The sequence below is a fragment of the Dunckerocampus dactyliophorus genome, chromosome 8 (genome assembly GCF_027744805.1).
Source record: "Dunckerocampus dactyliophorus isolate RoL2022-P2 chromosome 8, RoL_Ddac_1.1, whole genome shotgun sequence".
Taxonomy (NCBI): domain Eukaryota; kingdom Metazoa; phylum Chordata; class Actinopteri; order Syngnathiformes; family Syngnathidae; genus Dunckerocampus; species Dunckerocampus dactyliophorus.
Window position 1 is genome coordinate 26,099,422 of NC_072826.1, and position 25,735 is coordinate 26,125,156.

The 25,735-nt window shown below is 38.9% G+C and overlaps 1 protein-coding gene across 10 annotated transcripts in view; it reads right to left on the minus strand.

Moving 5' to 3' along the window:
- Nucleotides 1-25,735, minus strand: part of LOC129186055 (glutamate receptor-interacting protein 2-like) — a 168,728-nt gene that overhangs the window by 26,204 nt on the left and 116,789 nt on the right. For 5 of the 10 annotated variants that reach the window (XM_054783882.1, XM_054783880.1, XM_054783886.1 and 2 more), the window contains exons 2-7: nt 17,488-17,565; nt 6,583-6,715; nt 6,353-6,498; nt 4,568-4,654; nt 4,415-4,490; nt 516-661 (exon numbers count right to left, since the gene is read on the minus strand). In XM_054783882.1, coding sequence (XP_054639857.1) covers nt 516-661; nt 4,415-4,490; nt 4,568-4,654; nt 6,353-6,498; nt 6,583-6,715; nt 17,488-17,565 — 666 coding nt within the window. Of the gene's footprint in view, nt 1-515; nt 662-4,414; nt 4,491-4,567; nt 4,655-6,352; nt 6,499-6,582; nt 6,719-17,487; nt 17,566-25,735 lie in introns of all 10 variants that reach the window. The other 5 variants (XM_054783881.1, XM_054783879.1, XM_054783884.1 and 2 more) reach the window with 1 other exon arrangement.

The window sequence follows — 25,735 nt, forward strand, 5'->3', positions numbered from 1 at the left end:
CCTGATTATCCTAATCCTATATAAATATTACTTAGGCCAATACATTATTCTCAATTTTTTTTTAATTTAAGATTTTAATTAATAAATAATTTCCTGATTACCCAAATACTTCATAAATACATTTTTACAGTGACATTTTTTTATTAATTTTTAAATAAATTTAAGTCAACGTAAAAACAAACAAAAAAATAATATTTTTTGGATAATTGTAGAAGACAGACTACTATGTTCCAATTTTATTTAAAATTATTCTTCAATGTCCAAGTGCAAGACAAAAATTAATAAATAAATTAATATTCTTCTACAGTCAGACCTCGGTGCTCGAACATCCCAATTTTTGTATCAGTCGGGATTCGACAAAAAAATTCCGCCAAAATTTTGCCTTGGGATTGTACAGTGTTGTGCATACCCTTCGGTTTTCGTACCTTTCAGTTTCCCTTTGACCTTTTGGAACAAATTAATCATAAACACTGAAGTACCAGTGTAGATTCGTAGCTGTGTGTGCGCGTGCTTACCCATAATAGTGACGTCATACTCAATTTGGAATAGCGCTTCCTGTCCACACTGAGCCAAAATGCTGAGGGCGTCACTGTGGTTGGCGTTGTGCAGCGGCACGCCGTCCACGGTGAGGAGACGATCTCCAGGACGCAGCGTGCCCTCCCTGCAAACACACGCATATGCGCTACTGTATTGCTGTACTCCACTGAGAGCTGTTTCTATATTCCATCACCGTTGCAGTCAAGACTTGTCAATTATGATGGATTCAAAATGTTCAACCCACAACTTCAGTGACATTCTCTCTCCAGTTTTAAGCCTCCTTCTCATCAAGGTCTTTGTGTCCCCGCCAGAACTCTTCAGGGCTTGCAGCGGAAGTGCAGGCACTGCTGCCACTGCATGGTGCTGAGGATTAAGTTTCCTCCAACTGGCACATAAATGGGATATAAAGCAGCATGAACGTCTCATTTCCTCGCGACTGACCCACATTTGGGAGGCAATTTTCGTGGCTTAAGTGTGCCTTGAGGTGAAACGACTCAACTGCAAAGATTGTGAGGCTGTAAAAGAAATAAGTGACGTGATCTTCAAGTCACTCTCAAGACGCACGGACTATGGGCAAAACTATCCATCCATCCATCGTCTATGCCGCTTATCCTCACTAGGGTCGCGGGTATGCTGGAGCCTATCCCAGCTGACTTTCCGGCGAGAGGCGGGGTACACCCTGGACTGGTCGCCAGCCAATCCCAGGGCACACAAACAACCATTCATACCTATTGACAATTTAGAGTCTCCAATTAACCTAACATGCATGTTTTTGGAATGAGGGAGGAAACCGAAGTACCCGGTCAAAACCCACGCACGCACGCACGCACGCACGGGGAGAACATGCAATCTCCATACAGAGATGCCCAACGGACATTCAAGCCCATATCTTCCTGATCTCCCGACTGTGTGGCCAACATGCTAACCACTCGGCCACCGTGCCGTCCTGGGCAAAACTAAACAAACAGTAATGCACAATAAAGGCAAATCCAAAATGTACACTGTCACCAATGCAATCCCCTTAACAACAAAAACATTGGGAAAATATAAGCAGTGTAAAAAAAATACTACAATAATAATGATTATATAATCATTAAAAAATGAGATAAAATCTTGTGCAAAATAATACAGTGAAAAAGCGATGCGCATGATGATGCCAGTGAAAAAATGCCAAAACGTATTTGTAAATATATAGTACAGGGGTGTCTGAACTTTGTTTGGAGGGCCACACAGTGAAAAATGAAAGGATCCAAGGGGACGCTTCTATTTTTGTAAAGCAACACATGTAACTATGCGAAAAAGTCAAGTACAATTCAAGAAAAAACTGCATATAAATGTGTATTACTAGTGCAAACTTTGGTCTTCACTCTTTTTTTTTTTTTTTACATTTTCCAAATATTTCAACTTTCTTCAAAAAAAATCATCTTAAATTTTCCTTTTGTAATATTATGACTTTATCTCATCTTTTTTAAAACTTTATTCCCATCATGTTATCACTTTTTTCTCAGCCTCATTTTCCAATAATCACAATTTTATTTTGTTTTGTTTCCCATAATATTACAACTTCAAAAAACAACATATTTTTTCTTTGACATTTCAACGCTGTGCTACTAAAATGACATTATTTTTCCCTCATAATACCACAAGCATATTCGCGTAAAATTAATACTTTTTTTTCTCGTTACAACTTTTTTCTTTTAATATTTGACTTTAGTCTCCTAAAATTACAGCTGCTCTATTTCTCCTGCTTTTTTTTCCCAAATATTTCAACTTTTTTCTTGTAAATCTTCCTCTCGTAATTATAATGCATTCCCATCATATTTTGACTCTATTCTTTTTATATACAGTACAGGCCAAAGTTTGGACACACCTCTTCATTCGATACGTTTTCTTTATTTTCATGACTATTTACATTGTAGATTCTCAAAACTATGAATAAACACATGTGGAATTATATACTCAAGAAAAAAGTGTGAAATAACTCTAAATATGTCTTTTATTTTATACTCCTCAAAGTAGGTTCTTGCCTTATTAATGGGGGACCATCAGTTTTGTTGTTTGTGTCCAAACCTTTGGCCTGTACTGTATTATTGTATATATTATTTAGGGATGTCTGATGTTGGCTTTTTTGCAGATATCCGATACTGTCCAACTCTCAATTTCCAATTCCAATATCAACCGATACCGATATCGCCGATATCACCTGTTGTGAAATTAACACATAACCATTGTGAAGCTAATGGATACAGCATCAGCAACTAGCTTCTCAACGTTGCTGTAAACAACATGGTACAACTGTAAGCAGACATCTGAGAAATACTTGCGATCGGGCATCGCAAAGCATGGCTCAAGGAACTCCACAAGTTTGCTGAACCCGGCGTCGTGCACGATGGAAAAGGGCTGGTTATCCAGTGCGATACACTCTATGATTTCCCGATTCATATCTTTCGCCCTGAGAATCAGAAGTATTGAAGGAGGAAGTCTTGGTTCCGCCTCGCATAACCAACGCTTTGCAGTCATTGAAAATCGCAAGTTTAATATCCGAAGTAGACATCATGGATGTAACATTAGTCAGGAACGAGCAAGCTTGTTACTAGTCACCCACGGTTGTTTACACCGTTCAGACGCGGTTTGATGAGGTCATCATTTGGGAGCCACAGAATACGGGGGAGCCCATAGGCCTATACACAGCATTTCTTAAAATCGATTTTTGTTGCATATCGACTGATACCGACTGATATTACATTTTTATGCCAATATCGGGCCGATAATATCAGTGGGCCAATATTATTGAACATGCCTAATATTATTTTATTTTTTCGCAACCTCATTTCCCAAAAATTACAACTTTATTTGCTGTTTTGTTTGTTTTTCATAATATTATCACTTTCTTCAGTATTTAAACTTTATGCTACCAAAGTACTTTTTTGTTAATGTGATGTTATTCTTGTAAAATTACGACTTTTTTTCTCTTGATATTTTGACTTTATTTTCTTGTAAAATTACTTCCAGATTTTGCCTTGTTGATCGTATTTTTAGAATGTGCCGCGGGCCAACAGAAAAAACAGCCATGGGCCGCCAATGGCCCCTGGACCGCACTTTGGAGACCCCTGATATAGTATTTACAAAAAAGATTCAAAGACAGCACTTCCATTATTGGTTTCTACCGTTTACACTCAGTTTCAGATTGGGCCGGAAAGGTTTTGCCTGTGAAGAATGCATTTAGAGGTGAAAAAACACAAAAACCAGAGAGCTGTCTATGGGTGGAAAACGAGCAATTGTGCATCCGAGAGAAGATGGAATTGCACAAGCATTGCTCATAGCCACTACAACCATTTGGAATTTCCTGAAGAAGAAAGAAACCACCGGCATATTTAATAACAGACGTGGAACAGGTAGATTGAGGTTGTTGCTGATGTCACCAACAGTTGTTTACAGCTCTCATCATTTTTGTGTGGGGGAAGGAGGGGTGGTTTGACTAGCAGGGTTCTGCTGTAATAACCTCTTAGTCAGGAGAGAAGAGACCACTTGAAAGAACGTGTCTCCAAGTTAAGTGCTAAGCCATGCTGCACTTGTGAAATAATCGCATCATCACATCGTTTTCATGATGCCGCTGTCCCACTTTCTAACTGCACATGCATTGCTTTCAGAGACACGGCGGATTAAAAATAGCTGCTCATTGTTCTAAAGTCGTCTAATTGAAGGCGTGGAGAAGGCTCAGAAGATGGCGGGTGAAGGCATTATTTCTTATTAATATAAATTGTTATTCACAGCTCTGCCATCCTGAGAGTGAGGAGAGTTTTTTTGTGCAAGACGAGGAGGAGGAGGATGTAGTCGCTACTTTACACATTTATTCCATACACCGCATGTGGCCTACCTGTCTGCAGGGCCACCAGGTCGCACGTAGGTGACCACCAGGGGGCGGGACTTGTGCCAGTCCTCGTGGATCCCACCTGGAAGAAAAGAATGTGACTTCAATTCAAAGCTTCACTTCTTCCCGGTGCCTTATGAGTTGACTGATTTGGTTTACCTCGCGTGACGAAGCCAAAGCTGCTGCCCTCTTTGTGCAAACAGATGTCGATTGTCTTGGAGATCACGCCTGAGCTGCTGTCTGGTGCTACAAAACATCAGCATGGAGGATTTAATCCCTTCAACGCTAACCCATAAGAACCCGTAAAACATTTGTGAGAAATGATGGTGGATAAACCGTACACTAAATAGAACATAGAAGACTATTTTGATTGTTTTTTTTTCCAAAAATGTTACTAATTCATGTCCAAGATAAGTGATGTTACAAGTTCATGGTAAAAAACAGTGAAGACAACTTTTGTTTCCCCACTATCCAACTTCTGTATCTCTAAGGCACCATCAAGACACCCCCACAACATCCAGTGCCTTAAGGAACTCCGGGTGGATCTCATCCACCCCGAGGCCCTGCAACCGGGTAGCTTTTGGACCACCCTGGCAACCTCAGCTGCAGAGATAGGAGAGCCCACAGTGGAGTCCCAAGGCACTGCTTCATCATTGGTGTCGGTGGGATTGAGGAGGACTTTGAAGTATTCCTTCCACCGGTCCACAACATCTCGAGTTGAGGTCAGCAGCACGAGGTCAGAAGTTATGTACATATATAAATATATATATATATATATATATATATTTTTAAATTGCATCTCAGCTTTGTGATATAGGTAAAAAAAAAAAAGCCTATTATTAGTATCAACTTCACTCATCGCTCTTTTTTTCCTGTTTTGCTGTAGTTTTTTTTTATTTTTATTTTTTAAATATTTCAAATGCTTTCTTCTTCAACAATCTGAGGAAATTTTCTTTTTGTAATATTATGACATAATATTTTCACTTTATCCCCATAATAGTATAAGTTTTTCTTCCAAGCTAATTTGAGAAATTCCAAATGTATTTTGTTGTTTGTTTCTCATAATATTATGGTTTTAAAAATATATACATCATTTTTTATATTTCCACTCTACGCTACTAAAATAACATTTTTTTCCTCACAATATTACAAGTTTATTACATTTTTTTCTCTCTAGAATAAGACTTTTTTTTTCCTGAATATTTTTGTCTTTATTCTTGTAGAATTACAGCTGTTTTTTTTTTTCAGTTTATTTATTTTTTTCCGACCATTTCAACTTTCTTCTTGTAAATTTTCTCCTCGTAATTCTGACGTTATTCCCAATCCATTTGGATTTTCTTCTTGTAACATTTTCTGCAATGTAATTTTCCAAAAATTGCAACTTTATTCTTATGTTTTGTTTGTTTCTCATAATATTACCATTTAAACCAATTATATAATATTATATAATATTTCAACTTTATGCTACTAAAATAACATAATTTTTTTCTCATAATAGTATGATGTTATTACTATGAAATTGCAACTTTTTCTTGTTACAACTATTTTCTCTTAATATTTTCACTTTATTCTTGTAACAATACTGCAGATGTGTCCATTTTTGCTGTTATTGTAAAATTTTCTTGTTAAATTATATTTTCAGATTTTGCAGTGGGCCAATGAAAAAAACAGCCGCACCTCTGCTCTAACAAATAAACAAGGCACGCCCACCTTGATTTCAGGCGTGTCCTAATGAGGGTGATTCCACCCAAATGACTGTCATTGGCCGGCGGATGTCGCACACCATTGTCTTAACGACTGCCGTAAAGCTATTCTTGGTTGGTGTGTGCCTCTACCTTAAAGAATAAATGCTGGGATCCTATACCATCCCCTCGGACTAGAGCTGTCCTATCTAGTCTTTGAGCATGAACTGATGAAGACTGAAGTTGTGTTACATCAGTGCACCTGTAGGGGGCAGCTCGTACTCCACCTCCAGCAGGACTCGTTCTCCAACGTTCTTCAGTAAGCTGATGATCTCTTCATGTCGTAGTTTGGTCAGATTGATGCCGTTGACAGACTTGATGTAGTCGCCAACATTTAGCTGGTCACTCCTGCGCACAAAGCCAAAAGCAAAACAAACAAAAAAAACAGTTGCTGCGCTGTCACTTGGCGACGTCTTCCTCTCTCAAACTCACCGAGCTGCCAGACCTCCCGGCCGCAGGTTGGACACCCGCGGCTTTCCATCCTTGTCGGTTCCTCCTGAGATAGTGAGGCCCAGCGTGCTGCCCTCTTTCTTTACCAGCTCCACCATGGTCACCCCCCGCAGCGCTTCTAAGCAAAACACACAAGCACACACACACACACACACACACACACACACACACACACACGCACACACACAAAGATAAGCGGTTAACAACATCCATTGTTCTGCCATCTGGATCAAAGAAAGAATAATGATGATCTGTGTTGGGTCTGCTTTAGCGAGACGTAGACCTCCAGGTGGGTTGATCCAATCATCTGACAGGACTTACATAAACGTGAAGATGCGATAAGATGAAGATAGCCTCACAGCAACAAAACAAGGCTGCAGTGTTCGCTGCCCAACGTACACCATCATAGCACACTTACTACACCGCATCTCGCGTATTTATGATTATACCTTATACAACAACAACGCTACAATATAAAAGACTGCTGAAGAAGAAGATCTGGAACTGGAAACTCGTCACCACATGGACTATAAACGACTGAATTTAGAGATTAATAACTACATGAACTAATTTTTTTTACAAATTACATGGAGGGTAAATACAGCAGAAACATTCAATTAGGCAATAAATGATACAATGATTAATTATTCGTCTCAACTGCTGAAGCATGTGTGCCAATTTCAACAAAATCAAGAAATACATATATTTAAAAAAATTAACTCTTCCCTCACCCACCCCCCATCTCCCCTGGTAGGGTGGGTGTCTGTTCATCTCAAGTTCGGGTCCTCTAGATGTCTGATGTTTCATACATATATTAGTACATACATACATACTTCATTCATTGATCATTACTAATAAGTTCTTGCTTAATCTATATTTATTCATTTATCTTTAACCTCTGAATGTATTTTAACTTTATTTTGAATTTATTTACTCTCATTTGAATTATGGGCCTGTTTAGCAAAGGGCAGCAGCCTATTCTATTATTTCTCATTTTTCTCATTCTTGTTCTTCCTCTTCTTGTTCTTCCTCTTCCTCTCATTCTTGTTCTTCTTCTTCTTCTCCTTCTTCTTCTCATTATTATTCTTATTCTTATCTTGTTCTATCATAACGAATGCAGGACAAACCGTGCCAAGAACCCTACATATGATGTGCTCCCATCCCCAAAAAACCTTCACCAGTGGTATGACGAGGACCCGACCTGCGCCCTCTGCCCAAATTCAGCGGCTGTCAAACACATCTTGACCAGGTGTAGGACCAGCCTCACACAAGGCCGCTGCACAATCAGGTCCTCAAGAGTCTGGCAGCAGCCCTTGAGAGCAAACGGGACACCATCAACTCCTTCCCCCTGAGAGCTGCCAATTCCATCTCTGTGCCAACATTTGTTCGAGAGGGACAGAAACAGCCTAACCACCCAGCTACCAAACCAGAAACTGGACAGCTAGCCATGGCCCGGAATTGGAAGATGCTAGTTGATAATCTGACGCATGGTTCTCAGTCAAGAAAGGGTGGATTGCTTCCTCCGGGTTGGGAATGAGGTCCTGCCACAGGTGGAGGAGTTGAAGTATCTCGGGGTCTTGTTCACGAGTGAGGGAAGGTCGGAGCGTGAGGTCAATAGGCGGACTCACCCTAAGAGATAGGGTGAGGAGCTCGGTCATCCGGGAGGAGTTCAGAGTAGAGCCGCTGCTCCTTCACATCGAGAGGAGCCAGCTGAGGTGGCTCGGGCATCTAGTCCGGATGCCTCCCGGACGCCTCCCTGGTGAGGTGTTTTGGGCATGCCCAGCTGGGAAAAGGCCCCGGGGAAGACCTAGGACACGCTGGAGGGATTATGTCTCACAGCTGGCCTTGGAACCCCTTGGTGTCCTCCTTGTGGAGTTGGAGGAGGTGGTCAGGGACCGGGAAGTCTGGGCTTCCCTACTAAGACTGCTGCCCTGATATTGGCAAGCAACTAATCTTTCCCCCAGAGATTGCAACCACCACCCTCAGGCCAGACTTGTTGCAATGGTCCCCTTTAATAAGGTGGTCTACATCATAAAGCTCACGGTCCCATGGGAGGATTCCACCGAAGAGGCCTACGAAATAAAGAAACTGTGCTACACAGATCTGGCAGCAGATGCACAACGAGAATGGAAGGCCAAGGTCTATCCAGCTGAAATAGGATGAATTGGCATTCATGGACAGGCTCTGCGACAAACAATAAGATCAGTCTCTGAACGGCCGAAAGAAGCAGCCAGTGGCTATGGATCCAGGGCAGGGACAAAGCAGAGAGCTCAAAGCAGAGATGAGCACACACCTGGGATGCAAGGTGTTGCCGATGAGCTCTCTGGTGGTGTCATGGGCCTATCATCGAAACACCAATGAAGGAGGGTGCCCACCTGACGACCCAAAAGAAGGTTTAAACCCACCCCCTTCCTCCTGCCCTTACTCAGGGGTGTGGGAGGAAGGGGGGAGGCTGAGCGATGACCCGGTGGGCGGGGCATTTATTTTATTTTTTTGATCCCAGGTCGGGACCTTACTCCCTAGCTCATCTCCCTACTCACTACTTTACTGATGATTGGGCGTGGGACACAGGCTCAGGCTTGATCACCCTGTAGTTGGCCGCCTTTGATGAGGGTGTCTAGTGGTGAAAGGCCGAAACACCCACTGATTCAAAGGTACACTACTGATGATGTGTCCCAAAATTTACATCCTTCCCATGGCTGAGATAAAGTTTCCACGCCACTCTCAACATCCACGCCTCATGTGATTACCATCTATTGGCACAAAGGACTTTTTCCATCAAGTCCTGTGTATTTATGAACGTCTCCTTCTCCTTCTCATTATTATTCTTATTATCTTATTAACTTATTCTGTCACAACGAATGCAGGACAAACCATGCCAAGAACCCCCTCAGATGTTAAGACCTTCATTGTAGATAGTGTGCTATTTATATACTGTATATACATGTATATGTGTGAAAAAATACACGACCAAACTTGAACACGGCCACGTATTTAGGAACCCAACAGGCAGAGTCATTCAACATTTCCATGGAATTTCCATTGAATTGATAAAAAAAAAGTGGAACTTGAGCCATTTGATTAGGATTTTTTTTTTTTACTTCTACAGTATTTACTAATTTAATCAGTGTTATTTACTCTTTATTTACTGGAATTCATATTGTTTTATAATGTACTGATTTCATTCATTCTTAATTAGTTTTATTATTGACTTTTCCATATTTATTTACTGTATTTATTTTAAATATTTTTTATTATGTTGGGTTGTTGTCGGGCCTTAACTTCCCTGACTACATAATAAAGCATATGCATATTTACCTGAGGCATTGGAATTGAACACAAGGGTCCAATGGCTCAGTTGAGTGAATAATGCATGAATCTTCTTGACATAAGGAGTGTGTGTGTGTGTGTGTGTGTGTTTGGATTGGTGAAGGTCTGCGCTCTACTGAGTACCATTGTGGTTTACAAGCTCACATCCATGTCACGTCCCTTGCTGATGCTTCTATGCCCTCAAAGGATGCCAGTGTAGCTGGTAAAGTGCAGACTGAAGTGATAACAACCCCCAACACACACAAACAGACACACTCTCAAAAACAGACACAGGTGAGATGGAGCTTTGCTGTGATAGATTAGGTAGATTAGCTAAATCCTTGAGGCGACACTCGGGATCAGTGAGGTGCTTCACACCATAGTTCTCTCTCACGCACACGCGCGCGCGCACATGCGCATTTATCTGCAGAGAGCCATCCGTTCTGTAATGAGTCACTCTGAATGTTGTACAGTATTTGCATAAAATTGGAGTGAACTTGGTGGGAGCTGAATGCGGCAGCACGTGACGCTCGAAACGTGCACAACTGTGCCGGAATTGTCTCGAAGATTTTACAAGATTTGGTGCCAAGATGAAAATAAAGCATTCGCCCTTTGCATAAATGTCATCTAAATTATGATTAAAACTTGATGGTTTCCTACAAGGAACCAAGGAGCCATCATGATGTACATTATATTGTTCCATAACGTGTATTATTATGCGTCATGTACATTATAGTGTGTTATGAGGTTTAGTGCAGTCTTTCAAAACGTGTGTTTGTGTGTGTATTATAATGACAGTGTATTATAATGACACAAGAGAGCAAGATTGCTAAGTGAAACTTTAAAGTAAGCTGTGATGAAGATCGCAGCTCGTAGCTCGCCTGTGGCACAAATAAAACAAGCTACCTCGATGCTGCCAGACAGGCCTGTAAACAAAAATGCCATAAAGTGGAATGAGATTGAAACGTGAGCGATCACACAGGCTGGCATACTGTACTGTAGACAGGCTTAGTGACACATTTTACGGGCTGTTATTCATTCTCCACGCTAAGAAACAAAGTGAAAGTCAACACAAGACGTGTCACGTCACTCGTGTATCTGGTCACACACGCGGAAGAGGCAGGCAGACAGGCGATTCTGGTGCATGCTTAACAAAATAAAGCGCAGTGAAACAATTTTAGGATATTTTACAACGTTTTCAAACTAATTGTGTTCAATATGTGCGTAAATAATAAACTATATATGTACAGTATATATATAGCATATATAAATATATATATATATATATTCATACAATATATTACTTAAAATTGTTTGAAAGTAAAAAAAAAATAAAATTTAAGTTGTGCGGCATGTGGATTATACTGTGTCATGACATGTATTATATTGTGTTACTATGTGTATCATACTGTGTCATAAAGTGTGTTACTATGTATACTGTATCATGATGTGTATTATAGCGTGACTATTTGTATTGTACTATATCATGGTCTATGTTATATTGTGTTACTATGTGACTGTATCATGATGTGTATTATAGTGTGTTATTTAGTGTACTATACCAGGGGTCTCCAACCACTGGGCCGCAGCCCAGAACCGGTCCATGAGTGGGGCAGAACCGGACCGCGGGAAGCTTTCAGGTGCAATGATAAATGAAAAAACTACACTTGTAAATAACTATATCAATGTAAATGCATATACATTTCAGAAATAAGGGCCATTATTGTATTTCAAAGATAATATAGAGTTACAAATCCTATAGTTTTGGCATTTATATGTTGTTTGTTGCAAGCGGCGACACGGCCCACCTTGTTCGACGGTCCCTGAACGCACCATCGTACGTGTGCTAACTTTCTCTCATGCCGCACAGACTACTACTGTATTTTTACCGTTTTTCTTTCACCTCATATTTGGTCTCAAATGCTGATACTATGTGGGAATGCATAAAGGTAAGTTTTGATGACCTTATTGAGTGCTAATGTGCACATTTGTCTCCAGTTAATTCATGCTAGCACACTGCCTTTTACCACACAGTCAAACAGCGATGTAAGAATCTCTCTGGAAAACAAACTCCAGGCTTGTACTGGTGGATGGTGGGTCTGCATTCAATTTGTTGTTTTAATTTGATGTTGTTCATGTCTTAGTTTTACACAATGCATAATAAATAAGATAAATCGATCGCTATAGTGTACAAACTCCCCCCTGGTCCGCAGGAGTTTTGTGGGAACACAGGCCGGTCCGTGGGTCAAAAAAGGTTGGGGACCACTGTACTATACGTTATCATGGTATGTATTATAGGGGTCACTATGTATATTATACTGTGTATTGAGCATTGTGCATTATCCTGTATCATGATATAAATGATTGTGCCACTATGTGTATTATACCATATCATGTATGTATTATACTGTGTTACTATGTGTATTATACTGTAACGTGATGTGTATTATAATGTGTTACTATGTATATTATACCATATCATGTATGTATTATACTGTGTTACTATGTGTATTATACTGTAATGTGATGTGTATTATAGTGTGTTACTATGTGTATTATACTGTAACATGATGTGTATTATAGTGTGTTACTATGTATATTATACCATATCATGTATGTATTATAGTATGTTACTATGTGTATTATATGGTAACGTGATGTGTATTATAGTGTGTTACTATGTATATTATACCATATCATGTATGTATTATACTGTGTTACTATGTGTATTATACTGTAACGTGATGTGTATTATAGTGTGTTACTATGTATATTATACAATATCATGTATGTATTATGCTGTGTTACTATGTGTATTATACTGTAACGTGATGTGTATTATAATGTGTTACTATGTATATTATACCATATCATGTATGTATTATACTGTGTTACTATGTGTATTATACTGTAATGTGATGTGTATTATAGTGTGTTACTATGTGTATTATACTGTAACATGATGTGTATTATAGTGTGTTACTATGTATATTATACCATATCATGTATGTATTATACTGTGTTACTATGTGTATTATACTGTAACGTGATGTGTATTATAGTGTGTTACTATGTATATTATACCATATCATGTATGTATTATAGTATGTTACTATGTGTATTATATGGTAACGTGATGTGTATTATAGTGTGTTACTATGTGTATTATACTGTAACGTGATGTGTATTATAGTGTGTTACTATGTATATTATACCATATCATGTATGTATTATACTGTGTTACTATGTGTATTATACTGTAACATGATGTGTATTATAATGTGTTACTATGTATATTATACCATATCATGTATGTATTATACTGTGTTACTATGTGTATTATACTGTAACGTGATGTGTATTATAGTGTGTTACTATGTGTATTATACTGTAACATGATGTGTATTATAGTGTGTTACTATGTATATTATACCATATCATGTATGTATTATAGTGTGTTACTATGTGTATTATATGGTAACGTGATGTGTATTATAGTGTGTTACTATGTATATTATACCATATCATGTATGTATTATACTGTGTTACTATGTGTATTATACTGTAACGTGATGTGTATTATAGTGTGTTACTATGTATATTATACCATATCATGTATGTATTATAGTGTGTTACTATGTGTATTATACTGTAATGTGATGTGTATTATAGTGTGTTACTATGTGTATTATACCATATCATGTATGTATTATAGTATGTTACTATGTGTATTATACTGTAATGTGATGTGTATTATAGTGTGTTACTATGTGTATTATACTGTAACATGATGTGTATTATAGTGTGTTACTATGTATATTATACCATATCATGTATGTATTATAATATGTTACTATGTGTATTATATGGTAACGTGATGTGTATTATAGTGTGTTACTATGTATATTATACCATATCATGTATGTATTATACTGTGTTACTATGTGTATTATACTGTAACGTGATGTGTATTATAGTGTGTTACTATGTGTATTATACTGTAACGTGATGTGTATTATAGTGTGTTACTATGTGTATTATACTGTAACGTGATGTGTATTATAGTGTGTTACTATGTGTATTATACCATATCATGTATGTATTATACTGTGTTACTATGTGTATTATACTGTAACATGATGTGTATTATAATGTGTTACTATGTATATTATACCATATCATGTATGTATTATACTGTGTTACTATGTGTATTATACTGTAACGTGATGTGTATTATAGTGTGTTACTATGTGTATTATACTGTAACATGATGTGTATTATAGTGTGTTACTATGTATATTATACCATACCATGTATGTATTATAGTGTGTTACTATGTGTATTATATGGTAACGTGATGTGTATTATAGTGTGTTACTATGTATATTATACCATATCATGTATGTATTATACTGTGTTACTATGTGTATTATACTGTAACATGATGTGTATTATAATGTGTTACTATGTATATTATACCATATCATGTATGTATTATACTGTGTTACTATGTGTATTATACTGTAACGTGATGTGTATTATAGTGTGTTACTATGTGTATTATACTGTAACATGATGTGTATTATAGTGTGTTACTATGTATATTATACCATATCATGTATGTATTATAGTGTGTTACTATGTGTATTATATGGTAACGTGATGTGTATTATAGTGTGTTACTATGTATATTATACCATATCATGTATGTATTATACTGTGTTACTATGTGTATTATACTGTAACGTGATGTGTATTATAGTGTGTTACTATGTGTATTATACTGTAACATGATGTGTATTATAGTGTGTTACTATGTATATTATACCATATCATGTATGTATTATACTGTGTTACTATGTGTATTATACTGTAACATGATGTGTATTATAATGTGTTACTATGTATATTATACCATATCATGTATGTATTATACTGTGTTACTATGTGTATTATACTGTAACGTGATGTGTATTATAGTGTGTTACTATGTGTATTATACTGTAACATGATGTGTATTATAGTGTGTTACTATGTATATTATACCATATCATGTATGTATTATAGTGTGTTACTATGTGTATTATATGGTAACGTGATGTGTATTATAGTGTGTTACTATGTATATTATACCATATCATGTATGTATTATACTGTGTTACTATGTGTATTATACTGTAACGTGATGTGTATTATAGTGTGTTACTATGTATATTATACCATATCATGTATGTATTATGCTGTGTTACTATGTGTATTATATGGTAATGTGATGTGTATTATAGTGTGTTACTATGTATATTATACCATATCATGTATGTATTATAGTGTGTTACTATGTGTATCATACTGTAACGTGATGTGTATTATAGTGTGTTACTATGTGTATTATACCATATCATGTATGTATTATAGTGTGTTACTATGTGTATTATACTGTAATGTGATGTGTATTATAGTGTGTTACTATGTGTATTATACCATATCATGTATGTATTATACTGTGTTACTATGTGTATTATACTGTAACGTGATGTGTATTATAGTGTGTTACTATGTGTATTATATGGTAACGTGATGTGTATTATACTGTGTTACTATGTATATTATACCATATATAGCACTTGCCATGTGCAGGGGTCCTGCCTTGCTGCCATCTATCTGTTGTCTGTTGCATCACACTGCTGACTGGCTTGGGAGGAGCTACCGGTACACACCTGCATTCAATTACTCACCTGGACTACTTATGCCAAGCTGTTTCACTTACTGGTTGCCAGATTGTTTCCCGATCCACACGTGCTTGCTGCACCTCCTCCCTGCCTTGTGTATTCTACCCTGTGTATTAGCTTTCTGGTCATACCTGCCAGTTTTGTGAGTACTCGTCATTTCCCTGCTCGGCATCTCCAGAAGTGGCCTTTTTGTTGTACTTTGGCTTTTGTTTTTTTCCTGCTCGGTTCTCAGTAGTGTTTTTTTGTTGGTGTATACCTTTCGTCTCCTGCTACCCCCGTGTCTAACAGCGCATTGTGCTTAGGATTTTTGTTGTAGTTTCTACCTGTGGCAAGGCCTGGTAGATTTGTGTTGTACTTTTGCCCTTGGTTTTTTGTTTTCTGTTTTTTGTCTCTTGTTCGGACTCATTTTTGTAAATAAACTTTTGTTACATGGAATGTCTCTTGTCTGCATCTTAGGATCCTATTACTGGCCTTGGTCACTCGTGACAGTTACTGTGTGTATTATACTGCATGGCCATGTATTGTAGTGCATTATGATGATTATCGTGTCGGGGGTGCAGAATGCAGCGGCCCGGCTATTGACAGGGACAAAACGCCGGGACCACATAACCCCCGTGCTTGTCACTCTCCACCGGCTCCCAGTGAAACAAAGGGTTCATTTTAAAATACTACAAATGGTTTTTAAACGCTTGCATGGACTGTCTCCAATGTACCTGTCTGAGTTCCTGCAGCCCCACACCCCAGGTAGGCCCTGAGGTCTGCAGACAAACTGCCCCCGTCTGTCCCCCGCTCTAGACTTAACCACAAGAGGGGACAGAGCCTTTTCTGTGGCTGCAACTAAACTCTGGTACATGCCTCCCCCTGCACACCTGAGATGCACAAACACTTGAGCACTTTTTTAAAAAATCTGCTGAAAACCTACCTCTTTTCACTGGCATTCAACAAAAACTGAACAAGCAAACTGATTTTATTTTGTATATCTGATAGGTTTTTTTTAGCTAAACTTGCTGTCTGTGTGGTTATTTTATTGCTTGATTTGATTTTCTCATTGTCTATATAGACTTGGGTCAAGCCTGGTTGTTTTTAAAATGACTCATGATGTGTGTTATATACTCGTATATCGGGCATAATGGCATGCATTATAGTGTGTCACAAAGTGTATTATACTGTGTCGTGTATCATAGTGTTACGATATGTATTATAACCATATCATGGTGTGTATTACCGCTACAGAAAATGGATGGACTGTATGTATTATACCAGGGGGTCACCAACGTGGTGCCCACGGGCACCAGGTAGCCCCCCACGACCACATGAGGTGCCCGCAAGCCTGCTTTTCATTCAGGTTTTCAGTTAATAATGAAAGAACAGTAGAAAGAAATGCATTCTGAAATACAAAATGTGAGTTGTGGACACCAGCATTTTGTTCATGTTCTGGTAAAACAAGCATATTCGCTTTGTTTGGGTTTAAAATAAGCTCTGAAAATAAATGTTACAAAAATGAGTAGCTCTTGGCCATTTTCATTTTGTAAAAGTAGCTCTCTCAAGGAAAAACGTTGGTGACCCCTGTATTATACTGTATCAGGCCATGTATTGTGATGCATATTGTGTCATATACTAGTACATACTGTGTCATGGTGTACTATAGTGTCTTATAATGTGCATAACGTGTCATGACGTGTATTAGAGTGTGTTATTACAGTATTTGTATTATGCTGTGTCATGACATGTTTTAAGTATGTTGCTGTGTGTATTTAACTGCGTCATGATGTATATTACAGTGTGTAATGTAGCAAATCAGACAGAAGGAAAAGACAGAGACAGATGTGAGCATCGAGGTGATCCATGCCTGGTATGCTGTGTCTCCTTGAAGCCATGGTGTGTTCTGGTCCCGAGACGTCCTTAGTCTTTCCATAGGGTCCATCATCTAGAAAGACAGAGAAAATAATGTGTTAATTGACGAATATATCCACCATATACTGCTCACAACCAGTAGGGGGCATATTTCCACGGTATCTGGGGATTGCTGTGATATGCTGTGACCATTAACCAGCGTTATATAGACCACATGACAACTTCCTGTTGTGTTTTTTGTCCCAAAGACTCCGTCTGACCTTCCTTGCTGTCATCTTAAGGAGGAGTTGGGTTGTTTGGAGTACCGGTGCTTGATGATTAATGCAAACATCCGTGATGGATGCTTGATGATGAGCGTTTCACCGTCTCTGACTCTTCCAACACACTCGCTGAGGCTGTGGATGTTATCATGGCTCCACTGGGAAGAGAGGAAGTGTCCTACTTAACGACCGTCGCTCCATGGTGCGGGGGGGCGGTGTACATTTAACCATTCATTGCTCTCAATGACTCAACGCTTGACTGAAACCTGCAGTGTTAATACGGGTTTTTATTTCATGTTTCGTTACTCCTCCTCCTGGCGCCTAATGTGTGGAAACACCTCCTAAATTCAACATCTAACGAGATCTTGCTGCTTGCCAATCAGCTCATTTCCCTGCAGTCCTGCTCTTCTTTTTGTTGTTGTTGTCACAAAAGTTGACTTTCAGAGGTGTAATAAGTTCAATAATTCATAAGCTGTGGCTCCCGGTTGGCTTCCTTAAGTTATCTCATGGCAGCCTGCCTGGTGGGGTGTGGTGGGGCGCGGCTGGCTCCGGGTAGCGCACACAAGGTACACAAGGCGCTCTCACAAGCAGTGCCGGCTCTATGTTTTTTTCTTTAATGTTCTAAAACTAATCAAATGCGCAAACGAAGTACCCACGTATAGTGACTCAGTCTCTTGAAGGATGGATAGGAGTACTTTTGGGGTTGGGACACTACAGACCAGGGGTCTCAAACTCATGCCCTGCTTTACCATGTTTTGTGGCCCCCCTACTTGATGTTGAAGGTAAGTGTGGCCAGCGAAATCCGGTCAAGTTCAGAGGCACTTGCTAGGGCAAGTTTGTGCAATGAAAGGTGGGTGTCACTAGATGGAACACTAACTACAATCCCAGCACAACATGTAACAGCTGAGTAAACACACACAGGCCAACTACCACTACTATGGGGAATAATAACAACAAATATGTTAACTCTAAACACAGAACTTTTGCAACTTTTTCCAAAACAAGTACCACAAAGCATGCTGGGAAGCCGGAAACACTCCCAGCATGCCTTGCGGCTCTCCACCCTCTCCCATCCATTTAACTTTGTTTTCTTCATGTAAAACAACATAATTATAATTATTCTCGACAAAAATGTATGTTTTGTTTATGTTTTTGGGTATTTGGAAGATATGGGGAAAAACTGATTTGTTCTTCGTACATTTCGCAGGTTTTTTGGAACGAACTAATAACAAAAACCATGGTGCCGCTGTATTTGTATGAACTCCAGGGAGGAAATAACAAAACGTGGGCACGCAAATGTTGAGAAACGTCAAACAGAAACAAACAATTTCCTATCAATAAATGACCGGGCCTATCAGCAAGAATGCGACTTCATAAAAAAAGATGCTAGTTTGATATAAAACTTTTCAAAGAAGCTACCCAAGGAACTTACATTCCGCACACACACTTATTTAACATTAAGGCATCTGATTGTGGTCATTAGGATGCTGAAAGCGGGGAAGACGTGTAATTAAGTAGCGTCCACATCACTGCTGCACAGTGGTTAACTCATATAGACACACACACGCACACACACACGAGGGGAGTGTTACACAAAGTGTGTCACACTGTTTGCCGCCCACATACACAGCAAATGGAAAGAACAAGCAGTAATTAGGAACCTTAATGGCTTTTCTGTTGTGTTTAATTGCAGCCTGGTGTGTCAGGGTGGGGTGTTGCATGTATGGAGGCGTCCTCAACACTTTTGTCACTTTCACTCTTTTACATGCAGGAGTTTCTCTGCTGACCCTTACTTCAAAACTAAACATCATCAGAAGACTGCTGACACTGTACAGTATATTTATCACTTATTTATCATGTCTATGATGTCTGTCAGCAACTGTCAGCAGATCTTCAAAAAAAAAACCAACTACATCCTGATGCACGCAAGCAGCTTCTTTCTTTCCTTCGCCCACAAAGGATCAAACGTCACAGCTGAGGAGACGGGGGGGAAGAAAGACTCGGCAGGTGTGCAGCACAGAAACAACACAACCTGCTTTCACCATACTCTTCCTCTCCGCCGACCTGATCCGCCATGCCAGGACGCAAGGATGCAAGGATGTGAAGATGAGGGTGAAAGAATGTAAGGATCTAATGATGTGAGGATGCAAGGATATGAACATGTACGAAGGCAAAGCTGTTAGGATGCGAGCATGCAAGGACGCGCGATATGAGCACGCGAGGATGTCCGCGTGTAAGAATGTAAGGATGTGAGGATGCAAGAATGCAAGGAGGTAAGGATGTAAGGAACTCAGTGTGTAAGGATGCAAGAATATGAGCATGCAAGGAGGCAGGATGTAAGAATGTAAGGATGTAAGCATACTGAGCATGCTGTGCACACAAACGACCTGAGCACCGACCTCTGTGAGCGCCAGCAGACGTGCACACTTGTAGCATCACACCTGTCCAAAAACTGAGAACCTGAGGTAGTCCAACTTCCATTCTGTGGTATTTTATATATGAGTGGGTTCAAAAGGTCGCCAAGGCGTATTTCACAGTGTAGCTTTCTTTTTTGTCCACCTCAGAAAAAAAACAAGCCATGGAACTACTATCTCATCCAATTCATCATCTGAATCGTGTAGTTTATCATTTCATTTTCCATTTCTTTTCTTTTTTATCATTTATTTTGTTATGTATCCTTTTATTTCCTTATTTCCTTTCTGTTTTGTTCTGTTCTGGCACTATTCCATTCTGGAAATGTACTTGAAAGTGATACCACGTTTGCTGTATGTGTTTACTTCTGTCTAAATAAAAAATTTAAATAAAAAAAAAAATCTCAACCAAAAAAAACAACCACCTTCCGGTTCCTTCGGCATCTCTCGGGCAAACTCGACGTGACACTTCCTGTATTCTCTAAAAATGAAAGCATGCCATTCCACATTCAAGATTCAAGATTCAAGAGAGTTTTATTGTCATGTGCATGGAAAAATCATGCACGGTTATCCCTCATTTAGTCCACACTTTTCACTCAGAAAACTGCCTCAGAGCGGACCTTTGTCATTCCAAAAAGAACAAATCTGACCCACAATCAATTCTTGCTCTTCTGTTCTCACATACTCCCACAGCCAGCCCACCTTGAAAGTCCTTTTTAGCTTGGTCAGCAGTTGTGGCACTGCCTGTTCGTTTCGCAATAATACGGAATTAGCAAGCAGCAGTTTGCTCCCTTTCCTCCCCTGCACCAGTAGCTATACGCTAACCTGTAAAACATGTGTACTACGTGTACTACGTAACGCGCTTTATTGTGTAAGTAAATATGTACCAACGTGATCTGATCATTGGCTGGACATTGTGTTGTTATCGCTTGTTGTCGCCTGTCACTCACAGAGTCGCATTGCAAAATGGTACAGAATATGTTATCATGTTATGTGTTTATTTTATTTACAGTTCAGGTTGGATTGTAATCTTGTTGCGCTGCGCAGTTTAGAGGGAACGTTGGATGTAAGGACGTTAGGATGCAGGGAGCCCAGGATGTAAGACTGCAAGGGTGCAAGGGTGCCAAGATGTGAGCATGCAGGGAGGTCATTATGTAAGAATGTGAGGACGTAAGGATATGAGGATGTAAGGACTGAAGGATGTAAGGATGTAAGGATGCATGGAGGCCAGGATGTACAGTGAATGTTTGTATTTGTGATTATTGTAGTATTTGTACAGAATACACAGCAGCATATGAAATACAACCCCTGGCAAAAATTATGGAATCACCAGTCTCGGAGGATGTTCATTCAGTTGTTTAAATTTGTAGAAAAAAAGCTGATCACAGACATGACACAAAACTAAAGTCATTTCAAATGGCAACTTTCTGGCTTTAAGAAACACTAAAAGAAATCAAGAAAAAAAGATGTGGTAGTCAGTAACAGTTACTTTTTTAGACCATTCAAAGGGAAAAAATTATGGAATCACTCAATTCTGAGGAAAAACCTGACAGAACAATCAGGACTCTTCTGCCTTGTATTTAGCAAACATCAACTGCTTGTATTGTTTTTTGAATTTGCTCATCTCTGTACATTGTTTGAGTTCTTTACTCAATCCGTTCCATAATTTAGTTCCACACACAGAAATGCTGTGGGTTTTCAGCGTAGTTCTCGCATATAAATGTTTTAGGTTTAATTTTCCTCTAAGATCATATTTCTCCTCTCTGATTGAGAAATACTGTATGAGGTTTTTGGGTAACGAGTTGTTATTAACTTTATACATTATTCTAGCGGTTTGAAAGTGTACTAAATCTGCGAATTTTAATATCTGTGATTTTAAAAATAAAGAGTTTGTATGTTCTCTATACTTGGCATTATGAATTATCCTCACAGATCTTTTTTGCAGTACAGTGAGTGAGTGAAGATTGCTTTTGTAATTATTTCCCCATATCTCCACACAATACGTTAGATATGGTAATACTAAGGAACAGTACAGAGTGTGGAGTGATTTTTGGTCAAGAACATATTTTGCTTTATTCAATATAGAGATATTTCTCACCACCTTTTGCTGTATATATTTAATATGAGATTTCCAACTCATTTTTTCATCTATTATAACCCCAAGGAATTTATATTCTTCCACTTTTTCAATATCCGTTCCATTAATTTGTATTTGGTCGTACGTGTCCTTTCTGCTATTACCAAATAGCATTATTTTAGTTTTACTTAAATTCAGAGATAATCTGTTCTTGTCAAACCATGACTTTAATATGACCATTTCATCCTTGACCTTTTTAATGAGTTCTTGTGTGCTTTCACCAGAACAGAAAGCGGTGGTATCATCAGTGAATAATACCAATTTTAAGTTGTTTGTTACTTTGCAAATGTCGTTAATGTACAAGTTAAACAGTTTTGGTCCCAGTATGGACCCCTGGGGTACTCCACACGTGGTATTTAAACTCCCAGATGTATATTCTCCTAGCTTTACAAATTGTTTCCTCTTTGCTAGGTAGCTTTTAACCCAATTTAAGACTGAACCTCTAATTCCGTACTTTTCTAATTTTGAAATTAAAATAGTGTGATTAATTGTATCGAAAGCTTTTGTCAGATCCATGAATCCTGCTGCTGCGCAAGTTAGAATGAGTTAGAATGTTAGAACATGAAGGCAGTGCACATCCTGAACAGCTGATGAGGACATCCACAGCCCCCCTGTGTCCCATCATCATTGCCCCTTGCCTCCAAAAGTACAAATAAATGAAACATATCTCATTAAAAAAAACAGAAATGTATGCCTTGTAGATGATTCCAGTGCATCTCACCAGACATCCTCCAATTGATTATATTGATGTTGGTTAGCACAGATGCTAACACAAGAGGTGTCCAGGCTGGTCCAACGGTATTACATAGCATTCCAGTGCACGTATGTGGCTGCCATGTCAACTTAATGCGCTGAGTTTGAAGTGAAAGTAAATAAAATAGCATATTTATTACAACTTTGGACACTTTGTTAGTCATGCTGCTGCTCGCTATATCTATTTATCTCCGTCTATTTCCCCGAGGCCTTCCATTTGTTTGCGCTGTCAGTGTGTACATAAAAGTACAAAGAAAGAAGCCATCAGGCTGGTTGGCTGCTACTATGCTCGGTGGTGCATGAAATAGGATGATGCTCCCTTCATTAATACCCCCCCATGTCTCCATGTACCTCGCGAGCGCTGCTCCATCAGGTCATAAAAGAACACATTAAAACTAGCTTCTGGCCTGTACCACTGGGACATTCCCAATGTTCCGGCATTGCGTACAAAACACCTCGCGATGTGCTCCGAGAAAGACGACAGAGATGAGATGGATGATGAATGGTGACTGTCCTGTCAGAACACAGGAGGCGCAACATATTGAAGACAGGAGCCAAGCAGCTGTTCTTCAGCACTCCAGGCATCCAGCAGACGAACGTTCAACAAGCTGACCAACAGTCGCCAAACACAATATTTACACAACAAATCACACACTATTTGCGCAGCAAATCACAACATTTGCACAACAAATCACAATATTTGCTAAAAGAAATTAGATTTGCGCAACAAATCACACTCCTGTAGTCTCAACCCTTGCCAGTTGTGTGTCTCTGATGTTTTTTTGCAAGGCAAGGCAAGTTTATTTTATAGAGCACAATTGGCACCCAAGGTAATTCAATGTGCTTTATCGAAAAGAAGGCTAAAATCACTTCATAAAATCGTTCCATAAAAAATTAAATCATTACATAAAATTACATAACTCATTCCATAAAACAAAAAAGTAAAAATGAATTAAAATTGAAGGGATAAAATAGTTTCATTTGTCATGTGCACAGTTGAATAGAAGTGTTTTCAGCCTGGATTTGAACATTGCAAAAGTTGAGGATTGTCGCACATCTTCTGGAAGACTGTTCCAGATTTTGGCAGCATAAAGCTGAAACACAGCCTCACCGTGTTTAGTCCAGACTCTGGGCACTCGCAGGAAGCCACTCTCTGAGCTTCAGTTGCTTCACGTGGCTCTAACATGTCAGAGATGCACTTTGGCACAAGACCATGAAAAGACTTGTACACGAGCAGATCTGTTTTAAGTCTATTCTCTGAGTGACAGGAAGCCAGTGCAGAGACCTGACTAATATGGCCATATTTCCTGGTTCTAGTCAGAACTCGAGCAGCAGCATTCTGCATGTACTGCAGCTGTTTTACAGCTCGTTTAGAGAGCCCGGTAAGAAGGCCGTTACAGTAGTCCAGCCTTCTGGAGACAAATGCACGGATTAGTCTCTCTAAATCTATCTTAGACACTATTGCCTTGATTTTAGCAAAGTTTTTTAGGTGGTAAAAAGCTGCCGATGTTATTGATTTAATGTGGCTGTTGAAGTTCAGATCTGAGTCCATTATTACGCCTAGATTTCTAACCCAGTGATGAAGTTTCAGAGAAAGAGTCTCAAGGTGACGAATAACACTTTGTCTTCTCTTCTTGTTTCTGTGGGCCACAGACAATGATTTCAGTTTTGTCTGAGTTTAGCTGGAGAAAGTTGTTTTGCATCCACACACTGATCTCTTTGATGCTTTGACAAAGTAACAACATTTGTACCACACACACAAGATTTGCGCAACAAATCACACTACTGTAGTCTTAACCCTCACCAATTGTGGGTTGTTTTGCGCAACATTTGCACAACAAATCACACTATTTGCACAACAAATCACATATTTGTGCAACAAATCACAATATTTGTGTAATAAATCATGATTCATGGTTCATGGTTTTAATTCATCCTGAACATGCATATGAGTCAAACAGTAGCACATCACCAAGTACAATTCACAATTTTGCATGTCCAAAAAGGAGTAGGAAGAAGCAAAGCTTATTTAATCCTACCCCTCATCAGTTTCACATCAGTTGCAATACATTTATTCACCTCTTGTTCTTCCAAGTGTACTTTGTAGGTCTACATGACAATGTAGTGCAATCATAGCCAAGGTTTTTACTTACTAAAAGGAAGCTAGAGGCTTAATAATAACTGATAGAATGGTTGAAAGCGTGTTTGATTGATAATGAGTGAGTACAGACCATGTACTCACCACAATGAAGAGTTAATAGTCAGTGTAGTAGTGGTTAGATATACTGTAGTATTGTATGCACACAGTAGTTCAGGTCTCTTCTTCTTTGTAGTTTGTAGTAAATCAGAACAATTGTGCAGCAAATCACAACATTTGCTAAAAAAAAAAACAGATTTGCACCAAAATCACAACATTTGCGCAACAAACCACAACATGTGACAATAATCACAGCAATTGCACAACAAATCACAACATTTGCAAAACAAATCCCATTTGCACAACAAATGACAATAGACAGTGCCAGTGTTGCTTTTTTTTAAAGTCATTGAATAGTTTTTGCCTTTCATTTGTTGTTCATGATTATAATCTGAACAATTTTTTTCTTTTTTTAATGGGCCTGCCTGTTGCTTACCTCTGGTCCAGCGGTGTGTCCTCGCAGCTTATTAACATCTTACGTGCAT